The sequence below is a fragment of the Chiloscyllium plagiosum genome, chromosome 10 (genome assembly GCF_004010195.1).
Source record: "Chiloscyllium plagiosum isolate BGI_BamShark_2017 chromosome 10, ASM401019v2, whole genome shotgun sequence".
Lineage (NCBI taxonomy): Eukaryota > Metazoa > Chordata > Chondrichthyes > Orectolobiformes > Hemiscylliidae > Chiloscyllium > Chiloscyllium plagiosum.
In genome coordinates, this window is record NC_057719.1 from 74287063 (window position 1) to 74304212 (window position 17150).

Below are 17150 nucleotides of genomic sequence, written 5' to 3' on the forward strand. Positions count from 1 at the left end.
TCACCCTCTCCACGTTCCCCTGGCACCCACCCTCCTCCCTCCAACTTGCCCCTCCCCATCCCAATTCGCCTCCCTCAATCCCTTAGCACCGAACCTCCTCTCCTCCACAATTCACCTCCATCAATCCTCCCCTTCGACATCTTTCCCCCTCAACCCCTTGACCGTCAATCTCCTCTCCCTCACAAATCCCCCCCCAACCAACCACCCACAAAGTGGTCTCCTGCTTCCCTCAGTCCCCTTCCGCTCCACCCCCGCCCCTGGAGAATGGTACCCTCCACGCCCGTACTGCCGTGCCGGCTGGAGCGGCTCACTCTGGCGTCCAAAGGGGGGAGGGAGGTGTGGGGGTAGCGGTTGTTGTCAGGGAGGGCAGCAGCCGCCGCCATGATGCTGCGACTGCAGCCGCCGCCGCTGCTGTGGCTGTTCGGAGCCAGTCGGGCGGCGCTGAGGGTGGTCACCAGAGGCCGAGGCGGGCTCGGCGTCAGGAGCGTGAGCGACGGGCCGGTCAAGCTGACGGCGACGCCTTCGAAGAGCCTGGCGGACGAGCCGCTGGCCATCCAGGCGGAGGGTCTGGGCGCGGAGCAGGCGGTCACCCTGAGGGCCCAGGTGGTCACCGAGCAGGGGCAGCTGTTCGCCTCCTGCGGCCAGTACCGGGCGGACGGCGGCGGGCGCCTCGTCCTCAGCCAGTCGCCGTCGCTGGGCGGTGACTACGAAGGGGTGGCGCCCATGGGCCTCCTGTGGACCCTGGCCCCCGCCCCCATGGAGCAGCCGTACCTGAAGCTGAGCCAGGCCCACCTGACCGGCAGCCCCATGTACATCGACCTGTGCGTCCACTCGGGACACAGCGGCAAGAACGCCATCCCCGGGCAACCCCTGGCCAAGCAGAGGATCGAGAGGTGGTACAGCAAACCCGGACTCCGCCGCATCAGGCTCAGGGAAGGCAATATTAGGGGCAGCATTTTTATTCCCCCAGGTGAGTAGAGGGGTCATCTTGCCACCCCCCTCGAAGGTTTGCACTTGGCATCAGTGCCATGAGATCTTATGGTCAAGAAAGTCTGTCGACCCCCCCCCCTTTCTCACCAGTTAGGAATAACAAGACCACCTGTGCGCGCACACACATGGGTGCTGGGGTAAAATAAGCACTACCACTTTTTTTGTTTTAAAAAGAAACAAAATTAAAAAAAGGAGTGTCAGGAGCTCTGTTCACACCAAGAGCTGGCTCTGAGGGTGCTGGAACAGTGTTGAGTGACCCTCCGTTTTGTGTCAGGGAGGGGACTGACCTCTGTGCTGTCTGGACCACACAGTCAGTGCGTTATTACTGCTGTTGGGTTACCTACTGAGGAGGAGAGCTTTCTTTTTCTCTCTCTCCCCCCCCCCCCTTGTTTCAGGTCGACACTTGTTGATTTTTTTTTGTCTTTCTTTTATTGTTTGTTGTGAATTTTTTTCTGGGTTTCTTTCTGTAACAAAAATGAAAGGAGGGGGACAAAAGGAGTAACAAGCCAATGGATGAAATGATTGTTTTACACATTCAACACAAGACCAAGTATTTTGAGGGGGGAAAAATCCTTGAAATGGCTTTAAAATTCTTCAGACTCTAGGTCCCAGGAAACCACATTGGAACAGCACCGCTGCAAATAGATCACGGGAAGCAGGGCTAATAGGGGAGCTGCACTAATGTGGGGGTATCGGTGTTGGACTGGGGTGGATAGAGTCAGAAGGCACATGACACCAGGTTATAGTCCCCACAGGTTTATTTGAAATTCACGCAAGCTTTTGGGGTGCAGCCCCTTCGTCAGGTGCCTTGTTAAAATATAGTCTTTCTGATGAGACATTAAACTGAGGCCCCCTTCTGACTGTTCTGGTGGCTGTAAAAGATCCTTAGTGCTATTTTAACAAAAGGAGGAGGGAAATTCTGGCTAGTATCGATCTGTTTCATAAACTCTGTTTCTCCCTTCACAGATGCTGCCAGACCTGCTGAGTTTCTCCAGCATTTTCTGTCTTTATTTCATAAAATTACATTGCCTGGTCGTTACCTGATTGTCAAGTTAGGATGTCTTTGAGAGTTTGCTGAGCTACACCTTTCCTACATTGTAAATTATAACTATAGTTGAAAAAATACTTCATTGACGGTAAAGTGCTTGAGGCATCCTCTAGTCATGAAAAATGAATGAAAGTCCCTGCTTATGGTGCCATCTTAGGTACAAAGGTCCCTAGGTACAGCTTTTCGGTTAGTATTCTTGGAAAAATAGAGAAATTAAAAAAGTCCAGCATTATAAATTTAGGATAAATTATAACATGGAGGGAAAAAAGTACAGAGCAACAGCCTTCCAACTCAGTCAATGTTGACACCTAGCCTCCAGTCTGCACTGGACCTTGATCCAGACAGCGCCTGGCTTCACCTCAGGGCTCACGAGGCCAAATTGCGGTAAATTTAATCAAATCAAATCATTCTTGATAATATTATAGTGCAAATCTATTACTGTCCATACTTAAAATTCCAAAAAAAAACTCAGCTCAAAAAATATATACGACTTGAACCTTATAATGTACTCCAGACTTATTAGGCTTACTTTTCAGTGCCAGAGAGATTGCTTGGTCATTATTAAGACTTAGTTCATTAGTGGTTGAATTGAAATACCTTCACATACCAGCTTATTCTTTGTCTGCAGAAGGAAGGCTGAATTGGAACGTAACATAGTTTAATACATTTGAATGGGGAGCCAGATGGAGTGTAAAGCAGACAGCACATCTCAAACAAAAACATAAAAATCAATAAGTTAAAGTCCACATACTGGAAGTTGCTATCTAAAGTGTGCATATATAACAATGAACATTGCTAGCCTCATGGTTGATTTCCTTTTTAAAATCTGATTTACGGTGTGTTACCAGAACTGAAATGTTTGGGAAATATTGAAGAGATTTGGTGGTTTTCCCCCTCTAGAAAAGTTAAAGCCAAGGGGTAACCTAATAGATGTCCTGAAAATTGCAGAGCTGTTTGATAAAACGCACAGGGGAAGACAGCTTGTTCCACTTATGGGAGACTAAAATTATGGGACAGAAATACAAAATAGTCACTAATAAATCCAGTTGAGAATTCAGAAGAAATTGTGGCAAGAATGTGGAATTTGAAATCACAAATAGTACTGAGGCGACAGAAGTAAACATTTTTAAGGGAAGCTAAATATTTACTGAAGGGAAAAAGGAATAGGAAGTTATACTAAGATATGGTGGATAGAAGAAAGTTCATGTGGAGTATAAACACGGACAGGTTGAGCCAAATTCCCTATTTCTATGTTGTATATTGTGTACAATGTACAGATTGTTGATGTTTTTAATCAACATGTTCAGACATATTGTGACACACCTCTGGAGGCAGTGGGTATTAAACCATGCTTTCTGGCCCAGTCGTAAAGTCAGATTGGGTTACATGACAGAAAGTGTAATTTTGCAATCTAACGTAATTGAGACAAATTACAGAAAAGACCTTTGCAGTTTTCATTGTGATACAACATTTTCAACCCATTTTTAAAAGTATTACCCTGAATTTGTCAACAGTGGTTTGTTATGACATTTTTTTGTTCTGTTTCTTAAGGGGATGGCCCCTTTCCTGGACTGATAGATCTGTTTGGAGATGAAGGTGGTTTGATTGAGTTCCGAGCCTGTCTGCTTGCAAGCCGGGGCTTTGCAACTCTTGCTCTCCCTTACTTTGGTTTTGAAGATCTACCAATGACCATGACAGATCTTCATTTAGAATACTTTGAGGAAGCTGTAAATTATCTGAAGAAACATCCAAAGGTGAGTTCAGTACAACAGAAGCCCAGAGAATGAACTTGCTATTGAACAATGTATTTGTGGTTATAATATTTCTCAATGAAGTTGATGATATGGGGTATATTTTACTTTAGATATCTTGATAGCTCCAGTGTAACCTGCTGTTTGGCTGGCAGCATATTTACTTCTGACTAGTGGATTCAAGTTCAAATCCAGGACTTGAGCATAAAATTCAATGCCGACACCAAAGTCTGGAGCTGAGGAAATGTTGCTTCATCAGAGGCGACATTTTTTTTGATGTGTGAAATCTGGGTTTCATCTGCCCCCAAGTGAATAGGTTAAAGATCTCATAGATCCATTTTGCAGATGAACTCAGATGGTATGTCACTTGATGTGAAACATTGACTCTGCTTTCTCTCCGCAGCTGCTGCCAGGTTGACTGAGTTTCTCCAGCAGTTTCGGTTTTTGTTTATTTTTCTTGCTATTATTGTCAGTAATTAATTCAATATGGCACAGTGGTCAATGGTTAGCACTGCTGCCTGTCAGTGCCAAGGATCCGAGTTTGATTCCAAGACTGGGTGGTTGTCTGTGAAGTTTGCATGTTCTCCCAATGTCTGTGTGAGGTTTTGCTGGTTTCCTCCCACAGCCTAAAGGTGCTCAGGTTAAGTGAAATGGTCTGTGGCTCCAGGGATGTGCAGGTTAGGTGGGTTAAACATGGTAAGTAAGGAGTTAGGAAGCGGAGCTGGGTCTGGGTGGGATGCTGTTCGGAGGCTCGGTGCAGACCCGATAGGTAGAATGGCCTCTGTCTGCACTGTAGGGATTCTGTGATCCAGTTCTAAAAAACATAAAACAATTAATTGCTCATATTATATTGCTCTTTGTGGGAGCTTCCTGTGCGCAAATTGCTACCATATTTCTTACATTGCAACACGGTAAAAGTACTTAATTGTAAAACTCTTTGGAATGTTCTGTAGTTGGGAAGGTGCCTTATAAATGCAAATCCTTTTCATAAATGATCCCAACTTCCTATGTTTGTGAGTGTTCATGCATGTTTTGACAGTAAGTTTTAAGTACTTAATTTTTAAGTTGAGTCAATTTTTAAATTATACCAGAAACTGGTTCAACTTCTACATTCGATCTTATTTTAAGCTTTCACTGATAAAGTAATGAAGTAGTCATAGAACAAACTAATAAAGCAAACATACTGTCTGTCATAGTTTTTATATTCTACTAACCCTGCATGTGCAAAGAAATAATTTGTCTTCCAAATCTAATATTACTAGACCAACAATTTGTGTTAACATTATACTTCATTGGCTGTGAATTCATTTTGACACATCCACTTTGAAGTGTTCAACAATAGTGAAAAGCATTTTATCAATGCTGATTCCTCTCTAACTTTTTTATAGTGTGATTTAAACTCTTCACCAGTACCCAGCTCCTAACCCTATATCTTCGTTCTTTTCCTTTCTCATTGTGCCAGCCGTCCCACGGAGACCTTCTTAGCAATTTCTGTACTTTTCTTCAGTTATTCTCCTGCCTCATTTAATACCCTTTCTGAACTCATCCATCTAAACAACTGCTTGCTCTCTTGAGTCAAATACCTCTGAATTACTGCCTAAATAACTTCAATTCCTGTCCCTCCCCATCTAGCTCAATTGAAGATGCTTCCCTCACTATTTCCCTCCCTTTCAAAACTCCCAACATTCACCCGTTTTAAGAAAATTCTCCTCATGCAAACTACTGCTCCATCCCCAACCTCTCTTTCCTCACTATCCATTGTTTTGATTGTGTTGTCACTCGTATCTAGGGCCATGTTTGAGTGAATGAAGCATTAAATATCCTGAGTCAAAGTCACAGTTAGCCTTCTTCTAACTCTAGTCCTTGAAATATTTGACAACATCTGCAAGCAATAACTCTCCTGGCTCTTTGTCTATATGAAACTACACTTGAATTATATCCAACCTTAATGATCCAATTATAATTAGAGATTTATCTTTCCATTCCTGGACTATGAACTGAGAAGACCCCAGATGTTTTTTTTTTATGTCTCCCTGCTCTTGTCTACAAGCGTTGATAGCTTAATTTGCATATTTGGGGCAGTACGGTGGCTCAGTGGTTAGCACTGTTGCCTCACAGCACCAGGGACCCAGGTTCGATTCCAGCTTCTGGCAATAGTCTGTGTAGAGTTTGCACATTCTCCCCGTCTCTGCGTGGGTTTCCTCCGGGTGCTCCGGTTTCCTCCCACCATCCAAAAATGTGCAGGTTAGGCAAATTAACCATGCTAAATTGCCCATAGTGGGGGGTGTATTGGTCATTGGTAAATATGGGGGGTGGGTCACTCATCGGGCAGTTGGTGTGGATTTGTTGGGCTGAAGGACCTGTTTCCATACTGTAGGGAATCTAATCTAAACAGGGACCAGCTCCCTTTTTGTATGCTGATGACACCTGGCTTTACCTGTTCATCACAATCCTCAATCACATTTCTGCCTTGTTGTCAACCACTGAATGCATTTACACCTCTTTCTATCCCTACCTTGCGAGTCGCAATTTTACATTCTTATGACTCCATCCTCTTGCACATCCTGCCTTCTATTTCCCTATCATTGGCAATGATGGCCTCAGCTGTTTGTGTCTCACATTCTGAATTCTCTTCTTAAGCCTCTTCACTTCAGTTTCCTTCACTAAAAGGCTTTTTAAAGTTTACCATCTTACCTGCTTAATAATACCTTCATTGACCTATCATTAATTTTTGTGATTGCTTCTCTGAAGTATTAGGATGCTTTTCATTATCTTTATGCATGTTTGTAAGCTTTATTAGTGCAGGCTGTTGTCTGAGACAGGTGTCTCTGACTTTGAATTGAAAGGTTAAAGTTGTAATAGACCCACAGGATCATAGGGCTGTTGTCTCATTAGAGAGAGACTACTACTGGTGGCTTAACCTGAGGATCACCACGCCTTAGGCAAAGGAAGAAGTTAAGAAGTTGGAGACTCCTTCATGGTAATCTCAGTTGATGTAGGAATTGAACCCATCACTCTACCTCGCAAAGCATCTATCCAGAAATGTTGCATTAGTTCCCAGTCCAAAAATCAGAATTTCCTAATGTATGAGTTCAAGCTAGTATGTTGTCAGTCACAATAGAGGATTCTTGCAGCCAGGGAGATTCACGTATTTGGAGTTGGCCATCATCGGGTGGTTGGCCAGCTTAAAGGTGCTCTGTGGTAATCCCAAAATTGTTCAATTATTGAGGTGATTTGTCAGTCAACCAATGCTTTGGCCAAGTGCTGCTGCCACCAAGAGCAAGTCATTCACATCCTTTTGTTTTTAAAGGAATGTTTGGGATTCCCAATCATCAGGGATAATATCACACACTGCATTATAAGTTGGGGCGGCATGGTGGCTCAGTGTTAGCACTGCTGCCTCATAGCGCCAGGGATCCGGGTTCAATTCCTGCCTCAGGCAACTGTCGTGTGTGGAGTTTGCACATTTTCCCTGTGTCTGCGTGGGTTTCCTCCGGGTACTCTGGTTTCCTCCCACAGTCTAAAGATGTGCAGGTTAGGTGAATTGGTCATGCTAAATTGCCCGTAGTGTTAGGTGAAGGGATAAATGTAGGGGAATGGGTCTGGGTGGGTTGCTCTTTGGAGGGTCGGTGTGGACTTGTTGGGCCGAAGGGCCTGTTTCCACACTAAGTATATCTAAAAAAAATGTGTGTAAGAGGATTTCCTGACACAGTATGCAGATGGATCAACAAGAGGTGAGGCATTGGATTTGGTACGGGGTAATGAATCAGGTCAGCTGTTAGATTTGGAGGTATGTGAGTACTTTGGTGATAGTGATAACAATTCGGTTATGTTTACTTTAGCAATGGAAAGGGATAGATATATCCTGCAGGGCAAGAGTATTAGCTGGGGGGAAAAGCAATCGTGATGCAATTAGGCAAGATTTAGGACACATAGGATAGGGAAGGAAACTACAGGGGATGGGCACAATTGAAATGTGGAGCTTTTTCAAGAAACAGCTACTGCTGCATGTCCTTGATAAGTATGTACTTGTCAGGCAGGGAGGAAGTGGTCGAGTGAGGGAACCGTGGTTTACTAAGGAAGTTGAATCTCTTGTCAAGAGGAAGAAGGAGGCTAATGTAAAGATGAGACGTGAAGGCTTGAGAGTTACAAATTTGCCAGGAAGGAAATAAAGAGAGAGCTAAGAAGAGCCAGGAGGGAACATGAGAAGTCTTTGGCAGGGAGAATCAAAGAAAATCCTAAAACTTTCTACAAGTATGTCAGGAATAAAAGAATGACTCGAGTAAGATAGGGCTTGTCAAGGACAGTTATGGGAAGTTATGCGTGGAGTCCAAGGAGATAGGAGAAGCGCTAAATGATTATTTATCTTCAGTATTCACACTGGAAAATGATAATGTTGTCGAGGGGAAAACTAAGATACAGACTATTAGACTAGGTGGGATTGTGGCTCATAAGGAAGAAGTGTTAGCAATTCTGGAAAGTGTGAAACTAGATAAGTCCCCTGGGCCAGGTGGGATTTATTCTAGGCTTGTTTGGGAAGCTAGGAATGAGATTGCAGAACCTTTGGCTTGGATCTTTATGTCATCATTGTCTTCAGGAATAATGCCAGAAGACGGGAGAATAGCAAAGGTTGTTCCTTCATTCAAGAAGGGGAGTAGGGACAACCCTGGTAATTATAGACCAGTGCCTCACAAACCTTATTAAGTTCTTTGAGGTGGTGACAAAACAGGTGGATGAGGTTAAAGTGGTTGATGTGGTGAATATGGATTTCAGTAAAGTGTTTGATAAGGTTCCCCATGGTAGGCTAATGCAGAAAATACAGAGGCATGGGATTAAGGGTGATTTAGAGGTTTGGATCAGAAATTGGCTAGCAGAAAGAAGACAGAGGGTGATGGTTGAGGGGAAATGTTCATCCTGGAGTTTAGTTACAAGTGGTGTACCACAAGGATCTGTTTTGGGGCCACTGCTGTTTGTCATTTTATAAATGACGTGGATGAGAGCATAGAAGGATGGGTTAGTAAATTCGTGGATGACATTGAGGTCGGTGGAGTTGTGCCAAAGGATGTTGCAGGTTACAGAGGGACATAGATAAGCTGCAGAGCCGGGCTGAGCAGAAAAGTGTGAAGTGATTCACTTTAGAAGGCGTAACAGGAATACAGAGTACTGAGCTAATGGTAAGATTCTTGGTAGTGTGGATGAGCAGATAGATCTCAATTTCCATGTACATAGATCCCTGAAAGTTGCCACCCAAGCTGACAGGGTTGTGAAGAAAGCAAATGGTGTGTTAGGTTTTATTGGTAGAGGGATTGAGTTTCTGAGCCATGAGATCATGTTGCAGCTATACAAAACTCTGGTGTGGCCAAATTGGAAGTGTTGCCTACAGTTCTGCTCGCCACATTATAGGAAGGAAGTGGAAGCATTGGAAAGGAGATTTACCAGGATGTTGCCTTGTATGGAGGGAAGGTCTTATGAGGAAAGGCTGAGGGACATGAGGTTGTTTTAGTTAGAAAGAAGGTTGAGAGGTGACTTAATAGAAACATACAAGATGATCAGAGGTGGACAGTGCGAGCCTTTTCCCTCAGGTGGTGATGGCTAGCACAAGGGGACATCGCTTTAAATTGAGGGGTGAGTACAGTAGTAGAGTCCTCATCTTGAAGGGCATTTAAATGGTCATTAGATAAACATATGGATCATAATGGAATAGTGTATGGCTTACAGATCGATGGCCTACAGATTGGTTTCACAGGTCGACGCAACATCAAGAGCTGAAAGACCTGTACTGTGCTGTAATGTTCTGTGTTCTAACATTTGAAAGATTTCCATATAGGTATATGATTAGAAAGAGATTAGAGGGATATGGGCCAAATACTGGCAAATATGACTCAATTTAGTTAGGATATCTGGTTGGCATGGACAAGTTGGACCGAAGTGCTGTATATCTCAATGACTGTATTACTTAGAGTAGGAGAATAGCTATGCAAGCAGAAAAGATTAAAACTTTTACAACTATTCTGGTAATACTTCACCAGTCAACATATCACAATGTCTTAATGGTAATGTCTTTATTTTGGGTTATTCCATCTTTAAAAATTATATTGAAAAGTGATTATTGCACTTGGTTTATCTACAATCTATTATTATGGGTAGGTTTGAACATCAGGTTTCTCTTCATCTTAGCTGGCTTCTCCCTCCCATTAGTTGTTGCTTCTCTCCTGCTTTCTTCCAATATGTTGTTTTCACTATTGTTTCTTGTTGTTCAAATTTGGGCTTCAGGTCTGTAGCACAGTGAACAAACACACTGGGTCACTTTTTCACCACAACACTCTTATATCATGGTGTGCAGTTATATTCTTAGTACATGCATAAAATATCCAAGATAACATTTATGTCACTTTGGTATTGGTAACCTAAGGAAGGTAAATTGTTTCTTGCATTGAATGTTCCTTTTCATGATATGTTCTTCAATTCTGGAGAAGTACATCATTTTTGACAGTCACTTTTGATGATTTCCAATATTAAAATTGAAATGAAGCTAATATTTGCCATTTAATTTAATACACATTTCACAGTTACAAATAAATAGATTTTTAAAAAATGTGTATGAATACTGAAGGAACATATTCAGGAATTATCTAGACTTAATGTATGTTTCAGTAATAGATTTTTAATTTTTGTAGGTGAAGGGACCAGGTATTGGAGTAATCGGGTCTTCAAAAGGTGGAGATTTGGCTCTATCAATGATCACATTTTTACCACAGGTGGTAGCATCCGTTTGCATCTCTGGCTGCCATGCAAACACTATAACTGACTTGCATTATAAAGATATGCATCTCCCCAGCTTGAGCTATAATGTAGATCGCATCATTGTTTCGGACTCAGGAATTCTAGATATGTCCAAAACACTTGAAAACCCCAGCACAAATAAAGGAAGCACCATCCCATTGGAAAAAGCTGAAGGACACATCTTGTTTGTGGTAGGAGAAGATGACAAGATCTGGGACAGCAAGCTGTTTGCTGAGGAGGCTATAAAAAGACTGAAAAAAAATGGTAAGGACAACTATAAACTCCTTAGTTATCCAGGAACTGGGCACTGTATTGATCCTCCTTGTTCTCCATTTCGTCCTGCCAAGATTGACCGTTTGTTTGGACTTCCAGTACTGTTAGGGGGAGAGGCAATAAAACACTGCTCTGCTCAACAAGATGCTTGGGAAAAAATTCAAGAATTCTTACGTTTACATCTCGGTTGAAGTGATTTCGATTTAACAAGGTTCCTCTTTACCTAATGAATGTGATTTAGTATGTATTCTGTCATAAATTGCACAGTAATTATTTAATATGAAGCACTATATGTAAGGAGGACAATCCAAGACTTTCTGAAACATGTATTCCTGACCACCAATACCTCTACTTTTTGGGTGGGGGTGGAAAAAATTAAACTGTTGTCTTTAATAATGCCGTAGTGTCAAAATATTTATTCTTTATTGTGTAGTTCACATTTGCACTGAAATTATTTAGCAGTTTTCATTAGTCTTCGCTACAAAGGAAAAAAGTAACATTTCAGAAAAAGCTGAAAATTGGAAAATGAAAGTAATAGAAGATCACAGGAAACATAGAATAACCAAAGAAGTAGTATTGGACAAATTGTTGAAGTTGAATGTGACAAGTACCTGAGTACTGATAGGCTTCATCCGATAGTCTTAAAGGAAGTGAGTCGTGAGATAGTTGATGCATTGGTTCTAATTTTCCAAACTTTCCTAGAATTGGGATAATGTAGGATTAGATTGGAATATAGTGAATATAAATGGGAGGGAAATGGGAAGCAGAGAACAGGTCAATTTAGCTTAATATCTGTTATAGGAGAAGAAGTTAGAAGCAATTAAAGAAGATGTTACCAGTAAGGCACTTTTAAACAAATCAGGCAGTCTCCATAACCTTTTGAAAGGAAAATCATGTCTAACTAATTTAGTGGAGTTCTTTCAAAAATTAACATACTGTGGATAAAGGTTCCCGGTAAAGGAGGTAACATTGGCATGGATGGAAGCTTGGTTAACAAACAGGAAACAGATTTGTCAGAAATGGGTGTTTTATCGATTGCTAAGATTAAATAAGTGATGTTCTGTGGAGATCAATATTAGGCCTCAAATTATTTAAATAAATGACTTGGGGATGAAGAGACTAAGGTATGGATGCTAAATTTTTGATGACACAAAGATAGGTAGAAAAATAAGTTTTCACATGGACAGAAGGAAATGAGTAGACAAAGATCTGGGAAATGGCAATATAAAGTGGGAAAATGTGAAATTGTATTGACAAGGATAATAAAAAAAAGTATGTTATCTAATTGAAAGTTTGCAGAAATCTGAGATACAGAGGATCTGAGTGGTTTCACGCATGAGTTATGAAAGGTTGGTATGCAGGAATAGCAAATAATTAGCAAAGCTAATAGGTTATCATTAATTAGATGAGATGAAATCAAATGCCGGGGATATTTTTATGGCAGAGGTGGATAGATTCTTGCCAGGAGGCAAAAGGCTATGGAAGGATTAGGCAGGAGGTTAGTGAGTAAAATTAGGGCGCATGGTATTGGGGGCAAAGTCCTAGATTGGATTGAAAATTGGCTGGCTGATAGGAAACAAAGAGTAGTGATAAACGGCTCCATTTCGGAATGGCAGGCAGTGACCAGTGGGGTACTGCAGGGATCCATGCTGGGACCGCAGCTTTTTACAATATATGTTAATGATATAGAAGATGGAATCAGCAATAACATTAGCAAATTTGCTGATGATACAAAGCTGGGTGGCAGGGAGAAATGTGATGAGGATGTTAGGAGATTACAGGGTGACCTGGACAAGTTAGGTGAGTGGGCAGATGCATGGCAGATGCAGTTTAATGTGGATAAATGTATGGATATCCACTTTGGTGGGAAAAACAGGAAGGCAGATTACTACCTCAATGGAATCAATTTAGGTAAAGGGGCAGTACAGAGAGATCTGGGTGTTCGTGTACACCAGTCAATGAAGGCAGCTACAGCAGGTAGTGAAGAAGGCTAATAGCATGCTGGCCTTCATAACAAGAGGAATTGAGTATAGAAGCAAAGAGGTGCTTCTGCAGCTGTACTGGACCCTGGTGAGACCGCACCTGGAGTACTGTGTGCAGTTCTGGTCTCCGAATTTGAGGAAAGACATTCTGGCTATTGAGGGAGTGCAGCGTAGGTTCACGAGGACAATTCCTGGAATGGCAGGATTAGTTCACCCAGAGAGTGGTGGCTGTGTGGAATGCTCTGCCCCAGAGGGCAGTGGAGGCCCAGTCTCTGGATTCATTTAAGAAAGAGTTGGATAGAGCTCTCAAAGATAGTGGAATCAAGGGTTATGGAGATAAGGCAGGAAGAGGATACTGATTAGGAATGATCAGCCATGATCATATTGAATGGTGGTGCAGGCTCGAAGGGCTGAATGGCCTACTCCTGCACCTATTGTCTATTGAATATGAAGATGAAATCACGATCAGAACAGCCAAGTTATTATTAAATGGAGGAGCAAACTCAAAAAGGAAAGTGGCCTGTTCCTAATCCTAAACCTTAATTCTGTATGTTACTGAAAATCATTTACTTCTAAGATTTTGTTTTGTTTTATCATTTTCCTCCACACTGCACCTAAAGGTGTTGATGCAGGTTAGACTTTGACCAGAAGACATATGAGCAGAAATTCAGCCCATTGAGTCTGCTCCGTCATTCAATCAACGCTTATAGATTTTTCAACTCCATTTTCCCATTTTCATGTCATGGCTTCCAACTAAACATTCATTTTCTGTAACCATAGACTAATTTGGTCATGTGCACTGAGTTGGGTGATGTGTAGAGAGTTCACAACTGAGCCTTATTTCGTCATTACTGTGCATAGTGCATTTCAAGCACAGATTAAGCATTGCTGGATAAGAGTCATTGTCATCATGGTTTTTTTTTTCTGCGCTACCTCCCATATTCTATGGATGGTATTGCCCTTACTCTTCTCCAGTCTCAGCCATTGTCAGATGAAAGACATATATTTGTTTGAAGGTTCAGAGGAAAATTAGACCTTTATTTCTGAAATTGCTAGATTGGCTAAAATGTTCAAGAGTGAGACAGTTATTTTTTTTTGTTAGATAAGGGTTTTGAAGCAAGTTAATGATGGTTGAAGAGAGATTTACTTGTATGTAATATCATGAGGGCTCTATGTTGACTGGACGGAAGTGACTTATTAGGAGAGGACAATAACTAGTATGCACAAAGTTATATGGCATGAGAACAGGCCATTTGAGCTTTCGCCCATCTTCTTTACCTGCCACTAGGTAAAGAAGAGTTTTCAGAATTCTCTATTGGATGTGTCGGTGATGATATATCAGAGGCCCCCAGAGGAAAGATTCTTTTTCACTCCACCCTTACCTAAACCTATCCCCCAATTATTTCTATTCAGCTCTCCCTACCACCATCACCACTCCCTCCACCCACCCTGAACCTGTTTAAACTTTTCAAAGAGGTAACTAATGTAGTGGACAATAGAATGCCTGAATTATTTTTCTATAGAGGTTCAGATGCCTATTTTAGCTAAAGTTGAGCCTCAAACTCAGAAGAATCGGAAGCAAAAGCATGCCATTCATTCTTTGAGCTTGCTCTGACATTTGATAATATCTTGAAAGGTATGATTATGGCCTTAATTCCTGTCTGACAGTTTCCCTATCCAATAACCCTTGATTCCTGGGAACCATATGTTATGAAGATTACAGTAGAGGAAGGAGTGCATGGATTTACCAGAATAATACCTGACTGAAACAGTAAAGCTGTAAAATTACACAGACTATTGATTGCAATTTGGAAGGTTCTGGGGCTGATTTTATTTAAGCTTTCAGGATGATAGGGGAGACAGATAGTCATTGATTCCAATAGCGGATTTATATCCAGTTTCAAAAAGGAACTTTCCAGGATTTGATAGGTGAACAGGGATGGGATTTCTAATGCCATAGAAAGACCTTTAAAGTAATTGAGGAGTGGGTGTGGAAGATTCAGGATAGGGGATATCTAGGCTTATGAAGCAAAAGGCAATAGCGGCATTGCAGGGCAGCCCCGTGTGGGACAGGAAAGGACAAAGTGTATAAACATTAAAAGTGGTCTTGTTTGTTTACAGGAGGCCAAGGTTCATGTCTCATCTGGTTCAGAAGTGTATAAAAATATCTTGGAACAGGTTATTGAGAAAATATCGATGAGCCATAAAAAAAATTTAAATTTGGGATACATGGTAAAAAGACAATATTAATGGCTCCTTACTTAAATGTGCTTTGTATTCAGAACAAAATAAATGAATTAATGGAACAAATAGAGAATGCTTGGAATGATCTTAGCCATTACAGAGATATGGTTACAAGAAGATCACATCTTGGACCTAAATATTTAGGGGTGTAAGACTTTTTGAAAGGACAGGTAGGAAGGCAAAGGTGATGAGGCAGCTTGCTAGTATAAGATGAGTAAAGTATGATAGCAAGAAATGACCTAAGATTAGATGATATAGAATCCGTATGGGTTGAGATAGGAAAATCAAGGAAAACATGACCCTGATGGGAGTAATCCAAATGCACCTACCAGTAGCTTTTGTATAGTGTAGAGAATAAATCAGTAGATATTAAGGGCATAGAAAAAAGGCAGTATGTTAATCATGGGTGACACTTATTTTCATGTAGATGGAGAAAATCAAATTGGCAGAGGTAGCCACAAGGATAAATTCATAAAGTGTATTCAAGAAAGTTTCCTGAAACAAAATGTTCTGCATCCAACCAGGGATCATGCTATTTTGTATTTGGTAATTCATAATAAGTCAGGTAGAATAAACGAGGGAACAGGGACTGATGTTTAGACATTAGCATTCAGTTTGAGGAGGAGAAAAACTTTCAGAAACAATTGTGCTGACCTTAAATAAGGGTAAATGCATTGGGATGAGGGCAGAGTGGATTTGGAAAGGAGCTTAACAGAAAAGATAGTTAAGGAACAATGGCTGGAATTTAAGAACATAGTTTGTGACTCAGAAATAAAGATGTATCTCAGTGAGGATGAAGGATTCAAGGAAGAGGATAAACTGATAATGGTTAACCAAATAATTTAAGGATAATGTCAAAGTGAAAGAAAAATGACATAATGTGGCAAAGACCTGTGGTTACACAGAGGATTGGGAAAATTTTAAAAAAACAGCAAAAGATGACAAAAAATGAAGCAATAAACTATAAGGACAAATTAGCAAGTACTATAAAAACAGTAAATTTATCTTAAAATATATTTTAAAAATGAGATAGGCAAAAATGAAAATCACCTCCTGAGAGAACAAGGCTGGGGAATAAGACTGGTGAGAGAATGGTGGTATGATGGTATACTGTTAATCCAGAAACTTAGCTAACGTTCTCGGTATTCAGGTTCAAATCCTGGCATGGCAGATGGTGGAATTTGAATTCAGAAAAGAATTAAACATCTAATGATGACCATGAAACCATTGACGATATTCAAGAAAAACCCATCTGGATTCATTAATGTTCTTCAGAGAAGGAAATCTATCATCCTTAAGTAGTGACTCCAGACAAACAGCAATGTGGTTGACTCTTACTGACACAGACCCCCTCCCCTCTTGTGGGCAATTAAGGATGGGCAATAAATCTTGGCCTGGCCAGAGAACTCCACATCCCATGCGAATACAAAAAAAAGATGGGAGCCTGGAAATGGCAGAGGAGTTGAATAAGTACTTTGCATCATTCTTCACAGGACAGAACACTAATAGCAGTCCTTAACTATTCAACAATATAGGGGCTAAAGGAGAGGGAAATAAAGAATACCTATTAGGGCAACTAATGAGGCCAAAGACCAATAAGTCTCTGATAAATTTGATGCTCAAATTTTTAGGGAAATGGCTAGCAATAGTGATATTATTTTCTGGATAGTATTATAGAACAGAGATACCTAGGGGTTCAGGTGCATATTTCTTTGAAATTTGTATCACAGATAATGTGGTTAAGAAGGTATTTAGCACACTTGCCTTCATTGTCCACACCTTTGAGTATAAGAGTTGGGACATCATGTTGAGGTTGTACAGGACATTGGTGAGGCCTATTCCGGAGTACTGCGTGCATTATTGGTCGTCCTGTTATAGAAGGATTGTTAAACTGGAGAGGATTCAGAAAAGATTTCCCAGGATGTTGCTGAGAATGGAGGGGTTGGACCAGAAGGGCTGGGACCTTTTTCACTGGAGTGTAGGGGATTGAGGGGTGACCTTTCTGAGGTGTATAAAGTTATGAGAGACATAGATAAGGTGAATGATAAGGTTCTTTTTCTGAGGGTGGGGCAGTTCAAA

At 41.3% G+C, this 17150-nt stretch overlaps 1 protein-coding gene across 1 annotated transcript; it reads left to right on the top strand.

The window, feature by feature from the left end:
* The first annotated feature begins 303 nt into the window (after positions 1 to 303).
* On the top strand, positions 304 to 11238 carry LOC122553779 (acyl-coenzyme A amino acid N-acyltransferase 1-like). The gene is made up of 3 exons (XM_043698091.1): positions 304 to 970; positions 3590 to 3792; positions 10467 to 11238. Exons 1-3 carry the CDS (start codon positions 382 to 384, stop codon positions 11034 to 11036), a joined length of 1362 nt encoding a protein of 453 aa, XP_043554026.1. The 5' UTR covers positions 304 to 381; the 3' UTR covers positions 11037 to 11238.
* The last annotated feature ends 5912 nt before the right edge of the window (positions 11239 to 17150 follow it).